Raw genomic sequence first — 14,928 nt, forward strand, 5'->3', positions numbered from 1 at the left:
TGTGGTTTCATGTAAACAGCATAAGTTTATGTAAGTGAGGAAGGAAGGATCCAACAAAATAAAATACTATTTACAAATTAGTTCAATTGTTGATGCTATTCTTGGCTACTAATGAGGATTGGCAAAGAAAATAAAATTGTTCCCAAACAGATCTTAAACTCCTCATCTTTATCTGCCAAACTGTGTAGCAAATAGAAGGCAGGTGTGTTATTTATTAGTTCAACATTTCACAACCAGTGTGTCTTTCTGTTGGTGTGTCCCAAAGTGGGCTGTCTTCTGCCACCAGCAGCCTCCTTTGTCCCTTTATCTGAGGGTGCTGTGCAAAAGTGTTTTCTCCATGTGTCATGGTGTGAAAAATGTTGGGAAGCACCAGACTGGATGAATCCTTACATCCTTCCCACAAAAAAAGTTGAGAGTATTAGTAATAATTGTAATTAACACCTATCAAATGATGACTGTTCCAGAACGTGGGTAAATAACACCTATATCCTCATTTCGTGCTCAAACCAATCTTTTGAGGTAGTTACAATCATCTAAGGCATTTTACCCAAGGTCATTTAGTTAAGTGGCAAAGCTGGGATATAAAGTCAAGTTTCAAAGTCCTACCTCTTCACCATTGTGACTTGTTCCCTACATTATTAAGTTATCTGTGATAGCAATGGTTCGTGATTTCTTCTCTCATGTTCTTCCTCTACTTGAGCTTTGGGTACTGGCTCATAGGAAATTGTTTCTCATCATTGTATTAATTGGTTCTTCTGATAGCCGATGGATTGTTGGAAAATGACCTATTTGGATTTTTTTTTCAAATGTTGTGAGGAAAATGAGTGCGTCTAATTACGGTTTTCTGGGCACTGAAGAAGGAACTGGCACCCACTGAGAATAGCTGTTACCACATTAAGGGCGAGGCATAGTGAAATACGCATGACACAGAGTCGGAGCGGTGGTGCGCCGTGTTCGTGAAGTGCTCAAGTAGAGACATGTAGCTTCTCTTGACGCATTCATGAAGCAATAACCAAACATCAGTGCCAGAAACATCATAGAGCAAGCGGGTCCCTGGGTGCTGAAATCATTTATGAGGGATTAAAGTTCAAGACTAAGGGAATCTGAAAGCGTCATAAGTTCTCAGGACCTTAAAGAGGATTCTGATTGTTGAGTAACATTCTTTCATCACCTTTCACTTGGTGTAGGATTCTGAGACACTCTCTAAGCTCCAGAGCAGGAGAGGTCTCTTGCTACTATTTTCACTTTCGTTTGAGATCTAATGAATGCTTTGTTTGGAATTAAGAATATTTATATTTTTCTCTCCATACTAGGTCGGTGACATAGTAGAAGTACAGGCAAATGAAACTTTTCCCTGTGATCTTATTCTTCTATCATCCTGCACTAGTGATGGAATCTGTCACGTTACTACAGCGAGTCTTGACGGGGAATCCAATTGCAAGGTAATGAAGACTAAACCTTGCGTAAACATTTTGCACTCAGGATAGCTGATCACAAAATATGCCTTCCCACTGACCCCTAATCTTTTATCTTGTTTTTTCCTATTTGTGTAAGTTTTGCATTTGAAGAGAGCTTTTGTATAATTGTCTGAATTTCTAAGCAAATTCTCAGCTTTGAGGAAAAGGGTGGTGTTGGGTGAGGAAAATCCAGGCCCCAAATAAAAAAGCCACCACATTTTTTATAGCACTACTTGCATTTCATTTGGCATAACCCACCAATACTTTATTTAGGCTTTTAAGAGTAAGGGTGATCATAGGCTGAATGAAACTATATAACTATCAAAATTATTTCGGGTACTCTAACCTGACAGTTTGATGTTTTTATTTTAAAAGTAATGAATATTTTCTTGAAAAAATGTTTATTCCTGGCACATAGAAAATCTGACCTGGAGTAATTTGATTGCTTTTTAAAAAATACCTCAGGGTGTAGTTTGGCAAATGTTTGCCTTATTGCAACGAGAAGAATTACACATGTGTTAAAGTAAATTGGCTCACACTGGAGACTAGCTTACTTCCCTGGTACTCTCTGACATAGTCCTTGGCTGTTGTCCAGAGCTGGACAGGGCAGGAAGACGTATCCTCTCCATGCTGCCTTTCAGGAAGGGTACTGATGGGCTCAGCTCTGTGTGTATCCTTGAGGGCTTCCCTCTGCATGTTATTCCACCTGGAGTTGAGGACCAGGACTCAGTATGTGAAGAAGGAACTTAATTGCCTTAGATGAGTAGATTCTATACTTCAAGGGCATAGTGATGAACCAGTCCCATTTAACCTGTTCAAAAACGAAGTTATATTTGAGGGAATGTCAAGATAAAAATCAAGAAATCTACCTAAAGATTCCCTAATAGGGGAAAAAGTTGTTAAGTCGATCCAGTCAAATCAGCTAAAAGTACATAGGTTTTCAAAGTCAGGAGATCGTTTTAAATATAGCTCAGGCCGTTCCATGATATTCCCTGAAGACCACGCAACAGTTTTCTCTTTTGTGTAAGTGGTGCATGGCGCTGTCTTTGAGTCTGCGTCAGCCGTTCTTTGATGATTTATAAATGGGTTCACTGAAGCCTGCCTTGAGTTCTGGGTGAATCAATTGCATAATATGCACTAGTAGAATATTCTGTCTAACTACAGCAAAGCAAAATGCATCATCTCCCTGCTCCTCATGAAATGTAGCCGCTTTGAGCATTTTCAAGATCATTAATTATGCTATTTGGGTTATGGAACTGTTAATCATTCTTTTTCTTTCTGTTGGCAAGATGTTAGCATTCTTATGACCAAAAGCTTTATGTTCATTCATATGTGTGTATTTACATCACTATATACGATGGTGAGCAGAATAACAGGTCTCAGTAAAAATAAATGGATTAAATTTTAATGGGGTTTTTGATTAATTCTGTGCACGCTGCAAATGGAATTCTCTTTGCTACCAGTATCAAAAGAAGCTTTCAGTTTTTTCATTATCTTTGGAAACCCCTTGCAGCAGAGTTACCTTTCTAATTATTTATAATATATTTTAAGAATTTTATTTAGTTCGCATTAATATTTGTATTATTCTGCAAGAGCCTCTAACTGAAACATACTGTGTTCCTGGAATCAGGTGCATGTACAGTTGTGAAAAGAATGCTGTTTGGGTTTTGCTTTTTCTTCTGCTTTCATCTAGACACATTATGCAGTACGTGATACCATTGCACTGTGTTCAGCCGAATCCATTGATTCCCTCCGAGCAACAATTGAATGTGAACAGCCTCAACCTGACCTCTACAAGTAAGCTTCACCTGGTTTCATTTTCCTGCTATCTGTTGGCTCTGCCTATCTTTGCCACCAGTATTGCAAAGAAACACTACTTACTAGCCTCCTTTCATTTGAATATTATGTCTAACTACAGCAAGTTTTTTTATGGGCTGTTCCTTCTCCTGGCAGGGAAATGAATCAAATCAGCCTTGTTCACTACCAGCCCAAGATAAATCATCGTGAGCCTTGGCATCTTACTTGTGATTTTTCTTTCATTTTTGTTATTTGTAAACATGGCTATCCATCAAATTTTGAGATGATGTTATCTCATAAGGCTGATCTATCAAACTCCTGCATTAACCAGAGTTAATGAAAACAAAAATAAACCACGTTGTGTGTCATCCAACATCAGAGAAAGAAGGAGATATGGGACCATGTAATTAGTAGGCACTCTATCCTTTTTTATTATGATCATGCTGAGCTGAGTATTGCGAATAGGCTGTGTTTTGTTCATAGTAAACAGTTAAGTTGAGCAGCAGTGAAATGGTATAGTGTTCTCTAGTTTACTGTGCTTAGGCTTTCTGGAGTAGATTTGCTGATTAACAGTTATTGTGGATTGTCAGAAATTGGGCATTTGGTTTTTAAGAATGGTCAATTTGGTTGATTAGAGCATGGAATTAGCACAGGTACCATAACAGGTTTTCTCCCCCAGGACCAATTAATTACATTCTATTCCACCGTTACAGATAGCATCCGTTACCTATTGCAGCCATCTTGTTAATGGATGCTGTTGGTCATACTGACCAACGTCAGATGGTTGGATGTGGCTTTCACTAATGCCCAGTAGTGGAAAAACAAAGTATTCATCCTACTACATGAACAATACCTTCCCTCCTTCCCACCGTTCCTGCTTCCTTCTTCCGTATCTGCCTTGATACTAGGAACTGGGACCACAAAGCAAAACCGTTCCCTGCCTTCAAGGAGCTCACGGTTTGCAAAGGAGATGAAACAGTAAAGCTAGGCTTACAGTACACTGAGATAGTAGAGGTGAATAAAGGGCCCATGGAATCACAGAAAAGGGAGTGACTGATTCTGCCTGAGTTAGAGAGTAATATGTATCCTTGCATACTTACAAGGCAAACCCTCAATTTTTCAGTTACATTAAATATGAAGGAGAATTTTAGGGCAGGGGAGGTTACTCCTAATTTCTCTGAACCAGATTAAGCGCCCTTGCCATGTGACTTCAGAATACCTTGTATTTCTACTACCCTACTGGTAATCAATCACTTACATTGTAATTGCCTGTTGATTTATCTGTCTTAGGGCAAAGAACACGTCTTGGTTCCTTAGTAATGTATCTCCAGCACCTAGCACAGTACTTGCACAATTAATATATGATCATCGAATTAGCAGACCTTCGTATTTTGGAATATAGTTATAATAACTTCCATTTCTCTAAAAACAAATTATAATGCAAATTATAAAATATGCATAGCACTCCTGTTAAGGGCAGGTTAGGCCTGTTCACGCCATTTTTCAGAAATGCAGATTACCACGGGCCTCGCCATTAGCAGTTGGATCAAGCGCGGTGATGAGTTCAGCTGCAAGACACAGTTTGGAAATGTCCAAGATGGTAATCAAGTGTTCACTGTCTAAGACTAATGCCATGGTGTTGAAAGGGTTACCTGGGCCCGCAGCCTTGACATCACCTGAGAACTGGTTTCAAATGCAAAAATTCTCACCTGAACCATAAGTTTGGGGACGGGGCCCAGAAATCTGTACTTGAATAAGCCCTCTCTTGATTCTGATGCCTGCTCAAGCGAAAATATGGAACTAATGGTTTTGAAAGTTGTGTTAGCACCAAAAGCGTTTCTTCACGTGAATCTAAAATAGCCCATTATTTATATAAAGCATGAAGGAGAGGGGTGTTATGTGCATACACAGTGCCAAGTAGATCTTGAAAATCAATTTAGAATAGTATTTTAAGAATGAGATGAAAATGTTACACACCTTACCGTTTTCTCATACGTTTTTTTCAGAAATATAATACATTTATAGTTCAGAGCCTTACCTCTTTTGCATTGTTTGTATTTTGATTCATTCCCATATTTGTGGTATATATGTATTTTACCTGGATATGGAAAACTCATTTGCTGTTCCGTTCTTGCAGGTTTGTTGGGCGAATCAGTATCTATAATAATGGTCTTGAGGCTGTTGCCAGGTTAGTTTGCTATTTCTTTAATCTGTCCTCGGAGGGGATATTTCTCTTTTAAGCCCATTGAAATAGCCAAATACTTTTTTTATAGGAGGAAATGTGAAGGTGAGTAAATCTGGAGTAATCAGCCAGTATCCCACTAATGGGTCTTACATAACCGGCCTTGTATTTGGTAGGGTTGTGGTGACGGGCTGAGTAGGTGTGTCCTGGAAGGGGGGTGGTATTGAAAGTGATGCTGAGGGTTTCAAAGTTGCAGAGTTCCAGACACTCTGACTGACATTCCCAAATCCGTTCCAGGCCCTGTATTTATTGTCCTTGGTTGGGCAGTGGCCGACAATATTAGAAGTACACCTGGAGCACAATGGTTTAAGGGAGACACATTGAGCATGTAGGCAATGGATCAAATGCTGGGAGAATTACCTGGACCTTTAAGTAAAATGAACGCTTAATCATTTATAATGAGGCAATTCATATAAAAAGGGATGTTTTCTTCCCTCTTCTATCATCCACTTAATTACCTCAGCTTTTCTACTTTGCCTCTATAAACATACTCAAAAAGAAGTAAAAGAAACACCCGATTGCCCAGTGATCTCCCAAAAGGCGGGTTTATCCTCCTCTCTCAGTCTCTCTCTCTCTCTCTCTCTCTCTCTCTCTCTCTCTCTCTCTCTCTCTCTCTCTCTCTCTACATATATATGTATGTATGTATGTATGTATGTATGTATGTATGTCAGTGTGTCTTTCCCACCTTGATGTTGCTGCTTTCCCAGTCGTTTATCTTTCTGTGTCTTGCTGTCTATGGCTCATAATCTTTTTATTTCTCTGTGCGACCCTTTACCTCCGTGTGTTGTTAGCTACTCCTATACTGTGCTTCCTTCTGTGCTGTACCCTGAAGTAACTTCAGAAGGAAGGATCTTTCAGCTCTCCCTGGGGCGTAAGCGTGAAATAAAAGTAGATAGATGTATTCCGAACCCTTGACATAGATGTGTATTAGGGCAAAATATGTCTCCAAAGTTGATGATGCTATTTATTGGGCTGTTTGGATAAGCTGTGTTCATTTTTTATTTAGGTCTTTGGGACCTGAAAATCTCTTGTTGAAAGGAGCTACACTGAAAAATACCAAGAAGATATATGGTGAACAAATTTTAAGATATCGGAAATATGCTTTATAAAGCTGGCATAAATAGTGCATGTTAAAAATTGAACATGGCAGATAATTGCCACTTAATCTAAGCCTATTTTTAGGTGTTGGGAATTTATAAGATGGTAAACTAGAAACATGACAAATAAATTATGTAGAATTAAAATTATAGTATAAATAATATCAACGGGTGAATAGAAGAGGGTTGAAAACTCCTATTTTTATAAACTGAAAATAATTGATAGATCAGCTGGGTGGGGAGTTGGTTGTAACCTAGTTTTCATTTTATTCTGTTATTCCTCAGGAGTTGCTGTTTACACTGGAATGGAAACCAAAATGGCTTTGAACTACCAAGGGAAATCTCAGAAACGTTCTGCTGTTGAAAAGTTAGTGTGCAGCACAATTTCTTTAGTTGTTATTGAACTGAAGTAGTTACTTCTCAGTAATTACGAGTAACAACCATGATAAAAAACAAACATCAATTATAATAGCAGCTATCATTTTGAGCACTTTTTATATTCCAGAAACTGTGCGTAGTGATCTGTGTTTCTGATTTGATTTTAATCCTATGAAGTAATTCCTGGTAACTCATCCACTTTACAGATGAAGAAATGGTCTCACAGATAAGGGACTTACCTAAGTTCACATAGCTATCCAAGGGCAGAGTTTAGTTGAAATACAAATTTATTCCCCTTTGCTTCTGGATAATGGTTTGAGGGTCTTAATAGCTGCTATATATAAGGAAATTCTATAACATGGATAATAAGAGGTGTGATCAAAGAATACAGTGAATGTTTAAATTTTTAAAAATTTATTACAGTAAAAGACATATTGCTATTAATCCCCCGTGCTTCGAACACACTTATCCCATCGTTCTTGCCACTTTCTGAAGCAGTTCTGGAAGTCCTCTTTCGTGAGTGTCTTTTGTTGCACTGTCATGGCTGCCTCGATGTCCTGAATCATTTTGACTTTGGGGAAGAGCTGGATGTCGCATGGTGCCAGATCTGGTGAATAAGGTGGTTGAGGACACACCGTAACGTTTTTATTTGACAGAAATTGCTGTATATACCAGAAGCATGTGTGACAGAGCATTGTCATGATACAGGATGATTTCCAGCACACTTTAAAACACCTTCTCTCAACCACAGCTCACACCCGACTGACTGCACCGAACAGTTGAAACTTGTCACACACTGTCACTAAGGTTCGATGCGCCACTTGCCATATTGAAGATCCTTGCCTTTCCATTGGATGGCACTCGGCAGCAGCACTCACCGAATTTTGTGATCACAACAGAAAGGCTCCGTGTCACACATACGCTTCTGGTACAGCAATTTCTGTCAAACAAAAACATTACAGTGTGTCCTCATCCACCTTATTCATCAGATCTGTCACTGCAACTTTTGGCTCTTCCCCAAAGTCAAAATGACCATGAAAGGAATGTTTTGAATCGATTCAGGACATTGAGGCAGCCACAACAGCGCAACTAAAGACACTCATGAAAGAGGACTTCCAGAACTGCTTCAGAAAGTGGCAAGAACGATGGGATAAGTGTGTTCAAAGCGGGGGGGGGGGAGTATTTTGAGAGGGATTAATGGCAATGCGTCTTTTACTATAATAAATCTTTTTTTATTTAAACATTCTCCATATTGTTTGAGCTCATCTCATAGTCTCCAGGCAAATGTTGCAGTGGTACTGGGTGTCAGACCTTCATGCCAGTTACCACTGACGTGGCCTTCACTGTTATTGGCATGGATATCCAGTACATCAGTGACACCCTCTCCATAGCTCTACTTTCAGACTAAAAAAAATCCACACTAAGCTTAAGAATTTCACATTTGCTTACCTACCCTCTACTCCATGTCTTTAGCATTCAGGGAAATTGAAACAACCTATTCCTTTCATAACAGTCGAATAGGTAATGCGGTGGGTATGTGGGTGTGTGCGCACGCGCTGTCACTTTATAGGACCTTACTACAGGTGTGTTAAGCTAGTCAGCCATTGCACTTCAGGGAGCATTAGTGACCAAACAGGTCAGGACTGGCTTCTCCATTTTACTATTTGAGAGTAATGCTTCAACAGTGGCAACTGAGGTTCATAATACATACAGATTTGTCCTGTAGTTACACACTGTACACTGGAGAAGCTTTAGAAAACTGAAAAGTTTAATTTATACCTGGTTGATACCTTAAGTAATTAGATGGTTTTTTCAATCCATACTATCTTATTTTTCAGATCCATTAATGCCTTCCTGATTGTGTATTTATTGATCTTACTGACCAAGGCTGCAGTATGCACTGGTCTAAAGTATCTTTGGCAAAGTACCCCACATAACGATGAACCGTGGTATAACCAAAAGACCCAGAAAGAGCGGGATACTTTGAAGGTAATTTGTTGTATGCTGAAAATTTTAACTCAAGCACTTGGTGGCCATGCCACCCTTTATTGAAACGCTGCTCAGATGATGATGATGCCTTTGTTGGTTTCTGAGTTTTCTCTTGGTTGTATGGTAGCCCTAAGCCATTAGATAGTTACACTTCAGAGTGGTTTTTATTTTAGGCTTCTGTGCTCGTTTTTAGCTCTTTAGTGAAGGGTCTTCAGCGATAAGGGTCACAACCTAGCATGATAATATAATATGAGCTTTTGAGAAAGCATGCTACAGGAGCATAATGAATGCCTACGTGTAAACTTTGCTCCTACATTTCTATCTCAGGGTGGGAGGAGCAGAGAACTTAAGGGAGTGAAAAAGGATTGAGTCAAAAGGTGCATACAATGAAGAAAAATGACAAAATTGAGGGTGTTTTCACATACTATGATAATAATTTTGACGAATGACATAGTGTCTTTGGGAAGTTTTTTTTTTTTATAGCAGGAGCGGTGCTTTCAGCATTGAAGTGAAAAGAAAGTTAACTAGTTTTTCATATTACACATTTTGAATGGAACTGTGCATCTAATTTGAACTATTTCTTTTGTTTTAGGTTTTGAAAATATTCACCGACTTCCTATCATTTATGGTTCTGTTCAACTTTATCATTCCTGTATCCATGTACGTCACAGTAGAAATGCAGAAGTTCTTGGGCTCCTTTTTCATTTCATGGGATAAGGATTTTTATGATGAAGACATTAATGAAGGAGCCCTGGTCAACACATCAGACCTTAATGAAGAACTTGGTCAGGTTAGAACTTATTTTTACTTAAAATAATTCAACAGAGTTAAAATATGTTTTCTTGTAATCTGGAATACCAATGTATGTGACCATTTCACGTTTGGAAATGTGACTTCAAAGAAAATTCCTTTATGCAGACATGTAATGAAGCTAAGCAGTGTTTTCATAGCTATAGTATCAGTTATTTTGCTGGCATTTTGGAGAAAGATCCCAATTTATCTGTTAAATTTAAATGGTACAGCAATTCTTTTTAAAACTTGCCTGGTGATGTTAGATTATGAGTTACTGCTTTGGAACAGGAAGCATGTGGTCTTCATCGCCAACTATAACCATTTGGGGATAGAACACGGGGTAGTAAATAAAGCTATACTATAAATGCATTTGGTTCCATAAACTAGATTGACCAGATATGTCCTATTGACATTTTCTTAGTGCATTTCTGATCAGATGGAATATAGACCTAGAAAGCAGTTGTTTATTCCAGTTCAAAACTTTAAATGAACAGAAAATGTGAGGGCATGCACGCCTCAAAATGCTTTTTGCTTCATATACGAGTACAAATGTAGCCCAGCCAGGACCTAGTTTCTAACCCAGGTGCATTTGTTTTCTAATATAATGTAGTCCAGCTGTCATTCTTTTTCCCCCCCCAATCCGCCATCTTGAATGTCCGTGAGCAATCCAGCTGTAATTCTTCAACTGACGTCTTATGTGCTTTTCTTATCGGTATTGAGAACATTTTCCCTTTTGTCTGAATTTACTCTGTGTCACAGAATGATCCTCAGAAGCTGAAGGAATTTGGGGGGGGGGGCTTGCATTTCATTCTCATGATATTTAGAACGTCAGGGATGTGGAAATGCCATTTCTATGACTGGGAAATGCAAATTCAGGTCATGGAACTCTGTGGCTGGAACAGGGCCTCACACTTGTTTGAAATGGTGCCAGTTTGCATCTGCAACTCAAAACTCTTCCTGAATTTAGTCTCCCTCCACCCCCACTCTATTTCTGTTCTTTACACAGCATTTACTTAAAGCAAAGTACCCTCTTGATAACTACACCTACAAGGGTGAAAGGACTCCCCAGGTAGCATTTTGTTGAAACCTTACTTCGGGGCTCTGGGATCCCAGGCCATGGAATCTGCATCCCACAGTGATACTGAATCACTAAGGATACAACAAGAAATGAATGAATGGATGCTTTTCCCTTAGATATTGCTCCCAGAAGATTCTTTTATAGCAACTTCAGCTGCAACAGCTGACCTTAGCCTTTTTAAACCAGAAGCTTTCATCCAGGGACAGAGCTATATGCACCGAACTACCCTAGTCCCAGTGAAAGGCGTTACTTCACAGCACTTTTGCATAAAAAACAAAAATTAAGTTACAGGCCGCCTCTGGTGAGCTTTTCCCTGACAGCTAAGATTTTGTTGACTAAATCTACCTTTTTTTTTTTTCTAAGATTTTTTTTATTGGGGAAGGGGAACAGGACTTTCTTGAAGAACAGTGTGTACTTTCAGGACTTTTTTCCAAGTTGTTGTCCTTTCAGTCTTAGTTGTGGAGGGTGCCATTCAGCTTCAAGTTGTTGTCCTTTCAGTCTTAGTTGTGGAGGGTGCAGCTCAGCTCCAGGTCCAGTTGCCGTTGCTAGTTGCAGGGGGCAGAGCCCACCATCCCTTGCGGGACTCAAGGTATTGAACTGGCAACCTTGTGGTTGAGAGCCCACTGGCCCATGTGGGAATCAAACTGGCAGCCTTCAGAGTTAGGAGCATGGAGCTCCAACCACCTGAGTCACTGGGCCGGCCCTAAATCTACCTATTTTAAATCTAGTGCCTGGCTCTTTGGATTAACCTACTCAAGGATGAGCACAGCCCTCCAGGCTACTGCAAATAAAACACCATCACTTCACGTGTGATGCCTAATGCTCACCAGAGACGGGTGGGATACCCAGGCCAGGTCCAGCATCTGAGACTCCGAGCTCTTTCTCTCCTATCTCCACCTCAGCAGAGTTCGTTATGGGAATGTAATCTTGATCCTATCATTTAGACTGTATTCACACTGCAGAAAGTAAAGTGGAGCTTTGGGTAATGATCTGGTAAATTTGTTCAGTGAAAAGAAACTACAGTTTTCATTTCATCCACTATTTCTTTCTCCCACCAAAACCTTCTTTTCTGGGTTTGATTGTCTTTTAGTCAAATTACTAAGTTAATAGCCAGACCACCACCTCAATTTATACAGTGAAAAAACAACTTGCCATTATCAGCAGCTTATAGGTGTAGAAGCTACCCGAACGAAAACGCAAAGAAGTCTTGAAGTAGTTTCTTAGGCCATTTAGCTTTCAGTGGAATGGTACACACAAAATGAAGTCTAACTAGTTTGCTCTTTGATGAAACTAGATAGGGCTTTTTATGTTACCGAAAGCAGTGTCCAGTAGTTCTCATCAACATCATTGCAAACACTTGCGTAACCTCTTTAAAAATGACCTACATTGGTATTTTTAAAACTAGGAAGATGCGTTTAGGACAGTGTTTGACTTGAGAAACAAAGAGAAACAGACTGGTCACTCAGTTCAGTCGAAATGAATGGGGTCTTTCACAGTCAGACATCGGTATTTTGGACAACCAAATGGTTTCAACCCATCTTGAAAAAACGGTAGGGGTACCCTTCTTCCTGTCCCCTCCCAGTCTGACAGCTGTGCTTCGCGCTGTGTCTGAGTCCGTACGTGGTCTGATTCCAACAGTTCAATCCAGTGGTTATGTATTGAACTTGTGTGTATGTAGGATATGTTGTTGGTATTGAGGTTTTAAAAGTAAACAAGACAAACAAATGAGAAACAAGAACTCATAGACACAGACAATAGTTTAGTGGTTACCAGAGGGTAAGGGGGTTGGGGGTAGGAGATGAGGGTAAGGGGGATCAACTATATGGTGATGGAAGGAGAACTGACTCTGGGTGGTGATCACACAATGGGATTTATAGATGATGTATTACAGAATTTTACACCTGAAATCTGTGTAACTTTACTAATAGTTGTCACCCCAATAAATTTAAAAAAAAGTAAACAAGAAACCCTTGGGTTGCTCACCATTTAGTTGGGGAACCACGCACACCACGCACACCACACCTAACGATAGCAACGTGATGGTAATCAGAAGAATTAGGGCACGTGGAATGATGGTGCGAGTCCAGTGCTGGGTCCTTTTGCTTAAGTCAACAGCAGTGACAATCAACATCTGTCACACCTTAGAGTTTACAAGCATATTTATTGTTGGGCTTTATTTTGTGTTCTTTACAGCCTTGTGCAGCAGGTTTGGTTATTTAAGGTTAATATTTAAAGTTCAGAGAGATGAAGAGGTGTTTCCAAGGTCACAAAGTTAGTAGGTGCTGGAGCCAGGACTCCATTCCAAGTGTTCCATTAGGTTGAATGATATGAACATGTTTGAGCAATTGTGACCTGTGAAATAGGCAATTTCATGTGTTCAACCTTTAGCTCAGGGTTCTTTCTACCTTAGAACACCTATCTTCTTTTGGGCTTGCCACCCATAAAGTGGGGGGTTTGAGCCCGTTGATAGAGAGGGACCTTTTTAGCTGGTTCAAACCCACACTTAAAGAGGAAGAGGCTGTGGAGAGAGGCAAGCCACAGCCTGTCACTCTTTAGCCCTCTCTCTCTTCCTTCATGAGAATACACACTTTTTAGTAACAGCCGATCCTCCCCTCCCCCTTTCCTGACATAGGGCACATGTTAGAGCAGTGGTTCTCCAAATACAATCCCCGGACCAGCAGCATTAACTCACATCAACCAGCGCTGCCCAGAGCTACTGAATTAGAAACAGGGGGGTAGAGTCCATTGGTCTGAGTTTCAGCAGGCCCTCCAAGTGAGTGGGATGCATGCTACAGTTTGATAATTACTGTATTAGTGTACAGTCTGTTGGCCTATAACTGTGAGACTAATTGTATGCAGATCCATACTGCACAACCTTTAGATATAGGCAAACAATTGCACTTTGTATTTGTAAAACTACCGCTTTTGACAAGTACAGGAGGCGCAACAACCCAGCACAACATTCAGGGGGAAATAAAGGTTAATAAATTTGATCAGAAAAAAAAGCCCTAAAGACCTTCATTTTAACTGGAAAAATCTAACAAAGGAATAATACCACTTGGATTAAAGAGAATTCAAACTTGGCTGGTTACGAGGGGAAAAAAGGGAAGATTGGAATGCTATATTTATACCAGTGCTGCTACCATGAAAAGCTTTGAAAAATAATTAGAAAGCAACTGCTGCTGGAGTTCATCTCTTTCTCCCTTACATAATAAAAACCTTAATCTTGTGCTTATGCTTGTTCCTGTCAGCCCATAATTTTAACTAGTTAAGCATAAATTGCCAAAAAGGAGTATAAAATTGTGGGTTTCCAAATGCCAGATGTTATAAATAGAAGAGATAAAAACTGAGATAAAATGGAAATGCTCAAAATGGCTTATTTTACATGGAAAATTTACTTCAGAGCTTATTTTTTCCATTATTTATGAAAGTATGCTTATATTATACTTTAACCTATCATTATAAAACTCTGCTTTTTTAATTTGGAAAGTTTTGTGAGGAGTATCTGAAAATATACATAGTATGTGAAAAGGAATTTCAATTATGTTTTTGATCATTATTGACTTACTGTGTCTACTAATTAACTGTTAACATTATTATTTCCCCGTCCCATCTATTTTCTGTAACTCTTACACACGTTATAGGACACAATGCATTTTACTTCAATCCAGTATATTTATATAAAGTTTTACTTTTCAAAGAAAAGTTTTATACCCCAGTTAGTTTAAGATCCTATCAGATGTTTGTGTGTGTGTGTGTGTGTGTGTAATAAGTGGACAGTATATTCTTGTTTCCCACTTGGAAAACTGACTTCTCTTACGTAACTTCTTTACATCAAAACAGGTAGGTGTTAAATTGAAGGGTACTTAGTTTGATAAAAACAGCCACATTTTTCCTTCCTATTACTCTTCTATATTTGAGTAGGTCTACCTTAGATAAGTGATCCTGTTTCAGTGTCTTTAAAAATACTCATTTATTTCTGTTCATTTGACAATATTGCTTCTGTAATTACTCGACATTTGACAAGAAGTCTTAGAAAAGATGATTTTCTGTGGGTATGAAAATTGCTCTGCCTTCCACCCAACTAAAAATGCATTT

General features: G+C 39.2%; 1 protein-coding gene across 6 annotated transcripts in view; it reads left to right on the top strand.

Moving 5' to 3' along the window:
• Positions 1 to 14,928, top strand: part of ATP11C (ATPase phospholipid transporting 11C (ATP11C blood group)) — a 160,536-nt gene that overhangs the window by 90,850 nt on the left and 54,758 nt on the right. For all 6 annotated transcript variants that reach the window (XM_081043637.1, XM_081043640.1, XM_081043636.1 and 3 more), the window contains 7 exons: positions 1,314 to 1,442; positions 3,151 to 3,254; positions 5,392 to 5,442; positions 6,503 to 6,567; positions 6,879 to 6,960; positions 8,810 to 8,960; positions 9,553 to 9,750. In XM_081043637.1, the coding sequence (XP_080899763.1) occupies positions 1,314 to 1,442; positions 3,151 to 3,254; positions 5,392 to 5,442; positions 6,503 to 6,567; positions 6,879 to 6,960; positions 8,810 to 8,960; positions 9,553 to 9,750 (780 nt within the window). The remainder of the gene's footprint in view (positions 1 to 1,313; positions 1,443 to 3,150; positions 3,255 to 5,391; positions 5,443 to 6,502; positions 6,568 to 6,878; positions 6,961 to 8,809; positions 8,961 to 9,552; positions 9,751 to 14,928) is intronic.

Source organism: Rhinolophus hipposideros, assembly GCF_964194185.1.
Source record: "Rhinolophus hipposideros genome assembly, chromosome: X".
Taxonomy (NCBI): domain Eukaryota; kingdom Metazoa; phylum Chordata; class Mammalia; order Chiroptera; family Rhinolophidae; genus Rhinolophus; species Rhinolophus hipposideros.